This window comes from Rhincodon typus, chromosome 16 (genome assembly GCF_021869965.1).
Source record: "Rhincodon typus isolate 14 chromosome 16, sRhiTyp1.1, whole genome shotgun sequence".
NCBI classification, from domain to species: domain Eukaryota; kingdom Metazoa; phylum Chordata; class Chondrichthyes; order Orectolobiformes; family Rhincodontidae; genus Rhincodon; species Rhincodon typus.
The window spans coordinates 19,510,275-19,522,338 of NC_063347.1; the positions used below are offsets into that span (position 1 = coordinate 19,510,275).

General features: G+C 40.3%; 1 protein-coding gene across 3 annotated transcripts in view; it reads left to right on the forward strand.

Annotated features, from left to right (window-relative positions):
* The window catches only part of LOC109919867 (POC1 centriolar protein homolog A-like), an 81,202-nt gene that overhangs the window by 34,013 nt on the left and 35,125 nt on the right, over positions 1-12,064 (forward strand). For all 3 annotated transcript variants that reach the window (XM_048606440.1, XM_048606441.1, XM_048606439.1), the window contains one exon: positions 9,528-9,707. In XM_048606440.1, coding sequence (XP_048462397.1) covers positions 9,528-9,707 — 180 coding nt within the window. The remainder of the gene's footprint in view (positions 1-9,527; positions 9,708-12,064) is intronic.

The window sequence follows — 12,064 nt, forward strand, 5'->3', positions numbered from 1 at the left end:
AAAAAAGTTCCTGGTGGCTTCTGCATTGGGGTGGTCCTAGCACTGACTCATGGCTGTTGTGGTGGAGACCAGTTTGGGTTTCTGGTGGCATCCACATCCAAAACAGACTCATGGCAGTGGCAGAAGCAAGTTTGGGCCCGGCATGTGACCCGGCGCCATTTGCAGAAGCTGTGTTGGCACGGTGGGCCCAAAGTGGATTCATGGCAGTGGAGCTGAGTTTGGATCGGTGCAGTATCTGGTGGTATCGGTGGTGTCTGCAAGGTCTAATGAGGACTCAGTGATGAGGTGAGATGGCACCAAAGAGTGGCAACTTTCGTTCCAGTGGAGGCGTGGCTGTAATAAGGAGGAGTGTAAAACATTTTCTTTATTTTTATGTCTTTATACTCTGTTTTAGTTTATTTTTCTGTGTTTTATGATAGCACCAAATAGTGGCGACACTATACAACATCTTTCACTTCATTTTGTAACAAAATACATGAGACAATAGTAAAAAAATTAAATCAAAAAACTGCTGCTTTGACCTTTGTCATTTGTGCCATTGGTTATAGTAGATCTGTGAGAGCATTAAGAAAAAGGACACAGTCTTGATAAAGGATGCTTCAGTCCTAGCATACTTCCTCATGAAACTTCAGGGTCGCATCTCACTTGTGTAAGGAACCCAAAAGAATGTGTTGCTACCAAGTTAGCATTGCTGTTTATGAATAGAGGAGAAGTTCTTGTCATCAATCTCCAAAGAGCTTGGATGCATTTACTTCAAGGTTTCCATCATCTCTGACAATAGCTCTTCCTTTGCTCATCAGTCATCTCTAATTCATGTAAGATGGCCCAAGAAAGTATCTGTGTTTCCTTGGCATGAAATAGCTGCCAGAAAGACCCCCCTGCAGCTCAATTTCAGTAGCCATGTCCAGGTAGGCTTTGTTCTGAAGAAGGGTCACTGGACCCGAAATGTTAACTTTGATTTCCTCCACATACGCTGCCTGACCTGCTGAGATTTTCCAGCAATTTCTGTACTTCGTTTGGCTTTTTTGTCAAGTAGGCTTTGTTTTGTGAGTGAGAACAATGTTGTAATACGTTGGCTTGCACTTCTTCAGACAGTGTACCTTGGCCAGCGGGATAGAAAAAGTATTGAATGCATATTTGCTTGTCTGGTTGAGTCTTGTTAATCTCTGAAGTCAGAAGATGGTAATTAGGGCAATGTACTCTTAATGATTCCTTCATGAAGGCAGGTCAGAATTGGATACAATGGGGAATGTTGAGATTTGACTCAGTTGAATTGAAGGCAGACTTGTATCAATGAGACAAAACTGGACTTCTGTTTACTACAGTAGCCCCTTAGAAGGCCTCACATTCCAATGCTGAACTTGGAACCCTTTCAAAAAGAAAGTTACTTAGTTCTCCCACTTTGGATGCTGTTTTGTCAACTTTGAAGCCTTATTAATATAATTGATTTTTGAATCAATATGGTGAGGTTTCAGCTTTGCATTTGTGTCAGTGACTTGCAGGCTCTGCATAGCAGCAGTTTGCTCCTTATTCTTCATTCTGTAGTTCCTTTGATTCCAATGACCCTTCACATTTAAAAACCGAAAGAACTGCGGATGCTGTAAAACAGGAGCGAAAACCAAAATTTCTGGAAAAGCTCAGTAGGCCTAGCAGCATCTGTGAAGAAAATATCAGAGTTAACGTTTCGGGTCTGGTGACTCTTCCTCAGAACTGTTGGTAGCTGGGAACACGTTGGTTTATATGCAGCATTTATTGCCGATATATGCAGATAAACTGTTTTCCCAGCTACCATCAGTTCTGTAGAAGGATCACTGGACCAGAAACATTAACTCTGAGTTTTTTTCTTCACAGATGCTGCCAGACCTGCTGAGCTTTTCCAGCAATTTCTGTTTTTGACCCTTCACATTTCCCTGTTTTCGTTGAGCCTCCTTATGTGACTGCTGATGTGCCAGCGTTACCCCTGAGTCCATGACACTTGAGGTCCATATGCCCGTGCTTGCTCTGCATTCTCTCTGTATTGAGGCCGGAATAACCACAACTTGACTTGACCTCCACCCTTACCCTTCATGACTGTACAGCCCCCTCCAATAAACGACTATGCCCCATCCTAGTGTCGACAATTGCTCCCCTATCACTGCGACTATTCCCTTAGCTACCCAGTACAATAAAGCCAAAACCCAGATGTGAGCTGCCCGCATTCTTGATGCTGACATGGAGTGACTATAAAACCCGCCCCACCCCCAACCTGCCCAAGCTTTCCTGGATCATTTGCCAATTGCCTCCCAGCCCCTGTTTTTTATCGCCCCTCCCCTCAACTGACCATGGCCCATCCCTGGACATATTGGCAGGACAGCCCTGACTGACTTCTGCCTAGTCCCTGAACTGATTCTGCAAAAGAACCCCAATTGAATGACCAGCAAGGCTCATGTTGGTTTGCCTTGACTGACTGTGGCCCAATACAGCACCTGGACTACAGCAGTTCAAGAAGGCAACCTTGCTGCCATCTTCTCAAGGGCAACTAGGGAGGGACAATAAATGCTGGCCAGCCAGCGACCCTGTTCCCACAAGTAAATTTTTAAAAAAATTCTTGAACTGCATTGGAGTAGATCTCCTGACTTTGATGAAATCAGTTGCCCGACTAACTGACTGCCCCCAGGTTGGAATAGGCTCAGCCAGCGCAAAGACTGTGGTACCCTCTGACTGAGTGGAGTCACTTCTCGTCCCACACAAAAAAAACTCCATTCTGTTCAAGATGTAATGTTTATTGTGTAAGCTGCATGTGTGACATCTGTGAAGTTGAGGTAGCAATATGTGGGAGCACCACCATGCCCTCTTCTCCCCCCACCCCTCATCCCCATCTGTACATTTACTCTTTATTGTTTGCGAGACACAAGTTGCTTGCGTTTCCTTTTATACTAAAGAGGAACCTCTCTATCACAAACTGGCCTCCTTTACCTTCTGTAATAAAGCTTCCAACTGCCTATGCCTGCTTATCTGCTACCTCTGAAGGAAAAACTGCTACCTAAGTGTGCCTAGAAATGTACAAGCTGATATTCTGATGCCAAGTGCATTGACTTTGTAAATTTAGGTGGTTGGAGGGTCCAGGGAGACATTGTGCCAATTGATAACAGAGGCAGTTGCTACAGTTTCATCTGAAGTGAAGAGAAGAAAGATGGCTGACACAGCTAGTACTCACCCATCCTGCAGTCCGAGGAGCCACCTTAACAGGTCTCGCTTAGTTTTTGCTGTTGTGTTTTTGAAGTGTTGAGTCTCTTGATTGGGCAGAAGTTAATTGGGAAGGGGAAATTCATCCAGCAAGTTGAGTAATTCATGAGATACAAATGCACTTATATAGGTTTAAGTCATCACACTTGCCATTATTCTCACCACCTTAGGGAGGGGAGAATTGTACCCTGTGTATTCAGAAGAGCATTTCTTGGTGGAATTGTTTAGAGGCATAATATTTGCTGCGGTTTGGGTGTTTTTGGCCTATTTTTATACATTGAAGCTACGATATGGTGTGTCAATTGCAATAGACAGTGAACTGAGACAAACCATTTTATGCAGTTTAGATCATGAAAGTTTGCTGCAGCTATGCAAGCCAGTGTAACATTTGTGCTGTTCATGTTTCAAATAAGGTACGAAAAACAGATTTAAAACCATTGCCAATGATGGTTTATTTCTCCAGGCACCACCTGTGAGCAATTCTTTAGCGCAATGATTGTATAACAGAGTTGATTGGGTTTTGAGCTTTCATCACCAGACATATCACGTGAGGTTGTCTTGATCTCAAAAACCTTACCAACATTAGGAGCTTTGCAATTAGTTTGGTATGAGACATTTCTGCACAGCTGCCTTGTACACTTTATGGATGAAAAGCTATTCATAGCTGTATGTTTGAGGGAGTTTCTTTTATTGTTCGTTCATGTGATATGGGTGTCACTCGCAAGACCAACATTTACTGCTTATCATAAAGTACTTTTGGAAAGATATTGCTGAACCATCTTCCTGACCTATAAACCCAGCTAACTTTGTACAACGTAGTGGCGAAGAGTCCAATGCTTGAAATTGTGATATTCAAATTTAATTGGACTGCTTTCTGATTTGAAACATGAACACATTTTTCAAACTTGCTCAGGCAGACTGGTTGAAAAATGTCTTCGAGTGCAGCTATATTTTGAGAAGCCATCTGTTTTTGTAATTGCTTGGATTGGCAGAAAGTGATTATGAATGTAGTTTGTGAAAAAGTGTAGCAACGTTTAGATTCAAAATAAGATTTGTTGATGGTTTTGACCCTTTAGTGCAAATGAAAATTTGATGTTTGTTTGCTGTGCACCCACTCTGCTTAGAGCGTTTAATTGTTCTTAAGATCTGTTTTGTTTATATTGATGTATTGTGCAGGTGCTGAAGGTAGTACTATGGTGTTGGTATGTTGTATCCTGGTGAAGGCACCATAATCCATATATAGAATGATTCAAGACCATGAGAGCTGATGATTAAAAGGTCTGAAAGTACTTCTAGATTGTTGCTGGGCAACATAAGAGTAATCAAATTGATGTTCCAAAAATAATGGCCTGTGATAAAGAGATGTGGTCACTATTTTTAGCAGAGTAGACTTAAAAGCAGTTTGTTTTCACATGCATACCTTGAGGTTATGCTCCTTAGATTAAAATGTAGGTTTGTATTTATTATTCAAGTGTGTGTCCTGATTTAAATGTCATTGTATTTAGAGTCCTTAATTGAATACAGTAATGGAACAAAAGCATTAAATCTCTGTTAGGGTTCTGTGCAATTTCAATGTGTTAGATAAATGTGTTCTTGAATAATATGTCTAATTCTTTAATTATAATTTGAGATCTTGAGTGCTGAAAAAAAAAAGACGTTTTGTGGAAGCTTTCATCATGCACTTGGGACAATTTGCAAGAAATACCAATGTAAAGGAAAAACATAATTTGTACTTTGAGCAGAGCGTGCTGAATATTTGACAGTGACAACATGACTAGTGTTTGTCACCAACAGTATGCAGCCATCAAGCCAACAAGACGGTTTGCCAATGTAACAGTTAGGTAATGTAGATGTGTTTATCAGTGCTGATATGATGCTAGGTATGTAGGCTGCACATTCAAAAGTTTGGTAGATTGTGTCAAACAGCATATCTCTTTGACTGCTCACAACAAACAAGATACTGACCATATCGAACCAGCCCATGCTTTCAAAACTCTCAACTCTCTCTCACCATTAGATATCATTCCTCAATTGGACAACATTTTCCAAAAAATCCTGTGTGTGTGAAGAATTACACTAACAAGCAATTTATGGTCGTTAGTCAGGGTTGCTGTTTGGTGCACTTGCCAGTACTGGAAACTACGTAATGATATGCAGGACCCTATTCTTTGTAGACAGAACAGTGTGTATAAACACTATACATGTTTCAACTCAATAAAATTGGTGATAGTGATTCTCTGGTTTATTTCTTAGAGCAGTGCCTTGACTAATCAGAGTCAACCTGCCTGATTCATATTTAGACAAAGCTTGGCAGTTAACTGTCAGTCATTGCCATGGTGATCACACAAATTAACAATGCTTCTGTAATCAGAGTTCACTTGCCAACCAATCAGGACTCTCATCTTATCTCATAAATGCTGTTTTCCTTTTTATATTGGTTCTTGTGAATTATCCTGATAGTGCAAGATAAACAGCTTTGTCAAAATTCAGAGTCTTTCAGTGATTGTCAAGTTCTGTCTTACCAAATGTATATTAAACTGAAATCTATTGAAAACCAGATTTCCTGTAGTATTGCTCATAGATTTGTAAGATGTTCTGTTTTGCTGCAGAGATTATTATGAAATAACATATGATTAAAGATGGCTTGTGTTATTGATCATGCATCAAAAACTCAACCTCATTTTCTGTGATGCAAAACATAGAAGGACAATTCATTGCAGAACTGCAGGAATGCTGCATTTTCAGAATATTGTCGTTTATAGGAGCCATTAAGCCAAGGCATTGTCCTGTGGCTCAGGTGAATGGTAAAATTCCTGTGGCATTACTTGAACAGTAAACTCACCACACTTTACAATCCTCTCTATACCAGTATTATCAAAAAGATCTCAAATTTAGAAGTCAAAGTAGAAATCTAACCAGAAAATTAAACATCTGTTATGAAATAAATGTTGAGTGTGAATCTTATTCAAAGATCAGTACAAATAACTGTAAATATAAGCCCTTTGTTACAGAAAATTAAAACACATTTCTGATCTTTAACTAATAATCTTCAGCATACTTCTAAGAGAGGACTTTATTCAATACTCCTATGTAATTTTGCATACTCAAGTTTGAATAGCAGGACTTTGCTTTGAGCGAATGCAGAGGGGATTTTGCAGAGTGATGCATGAGGGACTTCGGTTATGTATAGAGACTAGAAAAATTAGCAAAATCAAAACCAGGCTCCCAGCTTTTGTACACCCAAAACCTCATGATTGGTCTAAGGTGAGCAGTGTTTTGTGATGGTGATTGCCAGTTTGCCACTGTTGTTCCGGTGTTAAATCAAAAATTAGCAAGTGCACCAAACGGCAAGCCAGACTGATGACCATAAATTGCTTGTTAATGAATTCTTCACACACACAGGATGTTGGAAATATAAAGTAAAAAGAGAAAATGCTGGAAACAGTATTAAGGTTTCAGATTGATCTTTTGTCAGAGCTTCAGGGGGGTGGGATTGTTCTGCTTAAAACAGAATATTAAAAGAAAATTTCATAGTTTTAAAATCATAAAGCATTTTCATGATATATCTAAGGAGAGATTGCCTCCAGTGGCAGAGTGGTTGGTAACCAGAGAACACAGATTACAGATAGTCAGCAAAAGACCCAGAGACCATATTTTAAAAGAAAATGCATTGAGTTCTTAAAACATACAAAACACTGACAGAAAAGATCCAACAGGAAGAGTGTTGCTTTTTTCCTGTTGGTATGAAGAGTCTGATGCTGGGATCATACCAACGGTTTCTGACTGCACAATCAAGGTGTGGGATGTCCTTGTCGAACTTGCTATCTAGAACCCATTTAACAACTGGCTGCAGATGTAAAGTCTGCTGGAATAAACGCTGAACATGGGAGCCTGCCGAGGAATGGCTGCAGTTCAAGGATTATAAAGAGGCACTATTTTCAAACGAAAGAAGGAGATGGTCACGGTACTTGGGCTCAGTTCCAGAAGAGATTCAATGAGCTGGTGCAACTTGAAAGCAATTGGCAGTCCAACAAATGTAGGAAATTGGCTCATGGCTGAGGTTTGACCAGGCTTCCAGCTTTTGTACACCCAAAACCCCGTGATTGGTCTAAGGTGAGCTGTGTTTTGTGATGGTGATTGCCAGTTTGTCACTATTGTCCCAGTGTTAATCTGCTGCATATTAACAGAATCTGTGAGTAGCTCACTTGAACCTTTAGATTGTGACACTACTATGTGTGTGCAGGTTTGCAGCAGAAGTGTGCTGTCAATGCCAGGGAGCCCAAATGGATGGAGGTTTGAGTTCAATTCATTGCTGTGGTGACACCGAAGATTGCAGGAGGTCGTCTGCTGCTCAGGGTCAATAGAAGTGAAGCTCCTGACTCCCATAAAAATTCTCCTAGGCTATGGGATTTCCTAGAGATTTCCTCTCAACTGGCATTTTAAAACCAGTTGACCAGTGATGGGAAATTTCTCTTTAAAAATACTGGCTTGAGAGTGAGAAAAACTAATGTGTTCACAAACTGACAAGTCATTTTCAGTGTGTCTGCCTTCACGCCACTTCGTCCATCACTACAGGATTGATAATATTGACTTCAAGTGTATAAATATGTGTGAATATATTGTATTACTGTTTAAAGGTTGGACCAGTGAGTTACAGAATTCAATTTGCATTTTTGCTTGTATAATAAATCCTTTTATCTTGTTGAATCATAGTATGTAGGTTGTTATCTATAGAAATATTTCATGTTCTCAAAAAATACTTTGCAATTGCATCACACTTGTTAAAATTCCACAAAGGTGTTTGGTGACCATGTCCTGATTCACTGCTTAAATCTACCACATATAAGAAAAAGTAATCGACAAGAAGGATTTTAAAGAACTATACAACTAAACGGTAAAACTTCTGATTTGACTGAGTGACTAATTAATTCAGATTGTCTGGCTAGAGGCATTCAATTATTCTTCAGTATGCTAACCTATATGAAACACTTGAAATATGAAGCATAAGCCGTTATTTTCAGTGACCAATAATGTGAAATTAGTGAATGTTTCTGAATCGAAAATTGATCCCTTAGACTGGATTCAAAGAGTCAACTTGAAGCCTACTACCCCTTCATTCAAAATAAACTGAAGAACTGTGAATGCTGGAAATCAGTAACAAAATCAGAAAATGCTGGAAAAATTCAGCAGATCTGGCAGCATCTGTGGGGAAAAAGCAGAGGGTTAAGGTCAAGTAGGTTTAGGTCAAGTGACCCTTCTTCAGAACTGATTGTAGTTGGGAAAAGGTTGGTACATATGCTGAGGTGGGGAGGGAGAGGAGTGAATAATAGGTGAAGATGGAGCCCAGAGAAAGAAAAACAGTTGGACCGACAAAGGAACGGGTAAAGGTCAGCTCTGGGAGAATGAATTGCTGCTAATGCAGACTATTAGCAGATGACAATGGATTGTTTGTGGTAGCAGCCCATGTGATGACAAGAACTGCTGTGTAGGGGTTAGGCTAAAGACATTGGAGAAGGTGCTCAAGCCCTAAAATTATTGAACTCTATATGGAGTCCAGAAGGATGCAGGTTCCCAAACTGAAAATGACGTGTTGTTCTCCCAACTTGTGCTGAGCTTCTCTGTCTCAGGATGGCTACAGTGCTCCAGTGATGTTGACCAGGGAACATAGTGGTGTGTTGAACTGGTAGGTAACTAGAAACTCAGGGTCTTTGCTGCGGACAGAACATATATGTGTTCTGCTGAGTCTCCCCAGTGTAAAGAACGCCACATTGTGAGCAGTGAATACAGTAGACTAGATTGAATGAAGTGCATGTAAATCTCTGCATCACCTAGAAGATATGTCTGGGGCCTTGGATAGTGAGGCAGGTATTACACCTTTGCCATTGCATAGGAAGGTGCCACGGGGGTGTGGGGAGATGTTGGAAGTAGAGGAGGAGTGGACCAAGGTGTCCTAAGGAAATGGTCCCTGTGAAGGCTGACAAGGGAGGGAAGGGGAATATGTCTCTGGTGGTAGCAACCTATTGGAGGTGGTGGAGATGGCAGCAAATTAACTTTCAGATGTGGATGCTGGTGTCATGGTAGGTGAGGACGAGGGGCAGTCTGTCGCTGTTGTGGGAAGGAAGAGGGTTGAGGGCCGAACAGGAAATTATAGTCATTATTGCTGGGTGTTGGAAGCAAAGATGCCTTTAAAGATATGGATTAAATCAATGGCTGGACAACTAATCGGTGAAACATTTGGTCTATAGTGTATAATGTTGGTATTCATGAGTCAACTGGAATTTTTTCCTCCTATTTATCCACAGAAAGGGTGAATCAACAGTGTTAAAGGCTCACACAGGAACTATTCGAAGTGTTCAGTTCTCCAGAGACGGACAATCTTTGGTTACAGCTTCAGATGACAAAACCATCAAAGTTTGGACAGTTCATCGGCAGAAGTTTCTTTTTTCTCTCACCCAGCACATCAATTGGGTTCGCTGTGCTAAGTAAGTAACTAAATGGTGGTTGTTATACTTTACAGAGGAAGCAGAAAATGATTCGTTTCACATTCCACTATATGGTCCCGTGTTATAATCCCAGCTGATAATATTAGTCAAGTCAGACCCCAATGTGAAACTAAGCTTGAAAGATCATAAGTTTTACTTTTGCAACAAAGCTTATTAGACAAAAGGAGAGAAAGAGACATAAACTATGTTAGACTCAACAAGAAATATTTAAAACAGTCCTATTACAAATATCACAAAGATTCAATTCCTTTAGCCTCAATAATAACATTAACACATACTCAAACATATGTGAAGTGTCACCCTGTTTCCACTTTAAAGTTCTTTGTTCAGTGGGCAGGGCTGTAATTGCTCTCCTTTCACGCAATTCTGTTTCTATAGCTAATGCCTCTTCCTGAGAAACAAAATGCTATCAGAACTCATTTTATTTTCTTGAAAAGATTATTTTAACCATTTAATCCCTCTTTCAAATGAGATCAGACTCTGGTTTCTTTGTTTAAAATTTTATTCATGCATACGTGGGAGAAGTATCCATCAAATATGGCATACAACTTGAACTTTACTACTTAAACAGTGGTTTTACACTATTTCTACAGATGACATATTTCCAATCAAAAGGTTACACATTTATTCACCCGTATCTCTAACCAACTGTGTTCCACAGTTTACATTCCAGTTTAGTACACATGACTGTACTATCTAATCACATCATAACATGTTCACGTTTTCTAGCTGTAGAAACGTACTTGTGACTGTCAGAAAACTGTCGTTTTCGCTCCCCCACCACCTTCATTTCTTGAATGGGTTTGTTAAACTTATTTTTCACAGCTTTCTGTTTCTGCAGCTTTACTATTGTTGACGTTAAGCTATTCAGGATGAATTTTATTCTGCCTAACTGTTATAGAGACTGCTAACTTCCACTGCTGTTGGCATAGGCCGTTTCTCTGAGTGACTTGCTTCTCTCTCTGGAAGAGGCTTGCATACTCACAGACTTTATGGATGCCTCCACCCGCCCCACCACGGTCTTAAAGAATTGGTTTCTGACTGCGCCTCCTAGTATTGTATAGCACCATGTTGGAGGCATCAGCCCAATTTTTTTCTCACTCTGCCATGGGCATTGGATTGTTTTTCTCAAAATTTTTAAATGTTCCTTTAAATGCGTGTAAATACATTTCCAGATATGTTCACACACTTCTTAATGTTTTATGAAGCATGTATAAATGTTATTATTTAAGTGAGTTTATGTAGATTCTATTCAATGAATGGTCTGTAAGAAAGATCCCACCCTTGGAGTTGCTTGCTGTTTCAATACACCATCTTAGTCTAATGATAACATTTCTGTCCTGGGCAACCTGCTGTGTTCTATTGAAACCCAATATAGGCTAGAGAAACAGCAACTCATTATCCATTTAGGCACTTTACAGCCTTCAAGGTTCTTTATTCATGCTCTGAAGTTGCTGAAATCGATTGCGCCGTCCATTTGGTTACATCCAGCTCCCCAAGTGGATGATGTGCTTGGGTTTTCTCTCATCAAAGCTGATCTATTTTCCCCTAATATTACTAGTTATTTTGCATCTGTATCTTTCCTGTACTACCATCAGCATTCCTTTGTGTTTTGCTCTGGGCACCTTCATCTGTTCCACTTGCTTTTCCTTCCCCTTTTGACAACAGCATAAATGCTATCATTTTTCCAGCCCCCTTCAATTCTGAAGAAGAGCCATATCAGTACCAACTTCGTTTTTTTCCCCATTGATGCTGCCAGGCTGTTGAGTTTCTACAGCACACTGCTTTTATTTTGGCTCTCCGTCATCTGCAATAATTTGTTTTAATATAAATTGTCGGAGAAGGTAACGGCGTAGTGGCATTATTGCTAGACTATTAATCCAGAGACCCAGGTAATGTTCTGGGGACACCGGTTCGATTCCTGTCACGGCAGATGGTGGAATTTGAATTCAATTAAAAATAATTTGGAATTAAGAATCAAATGATGACTGTGAAACCATTGTTGATTGTAAGACAAACCCATCTTGCTCACTAATGTCCTTCAGGGAAGGAAATCTGCCATCCTTACCTAGACTATACGTGAATCCAGACCACATAGCAATATGGTTGACTGTCATGTCCTCTGAAATGGCCTAGCAAGCCATTCCGTTGTACCAATCGCCAAGAGGTCTCAAAGAAATAAAGCCGGACGGATTTCCTGGCATCAACCAGGCACTGGAAAAGACAACACAGAAACAGCCCTGTCGATCCTGCAAAGTCCTCCTCGGTAACATCTGGGGTCTAGTGCCAAAATTGAGAGCTGTCTCACAGATTAGTCAAGCAACAGTTTAACATAG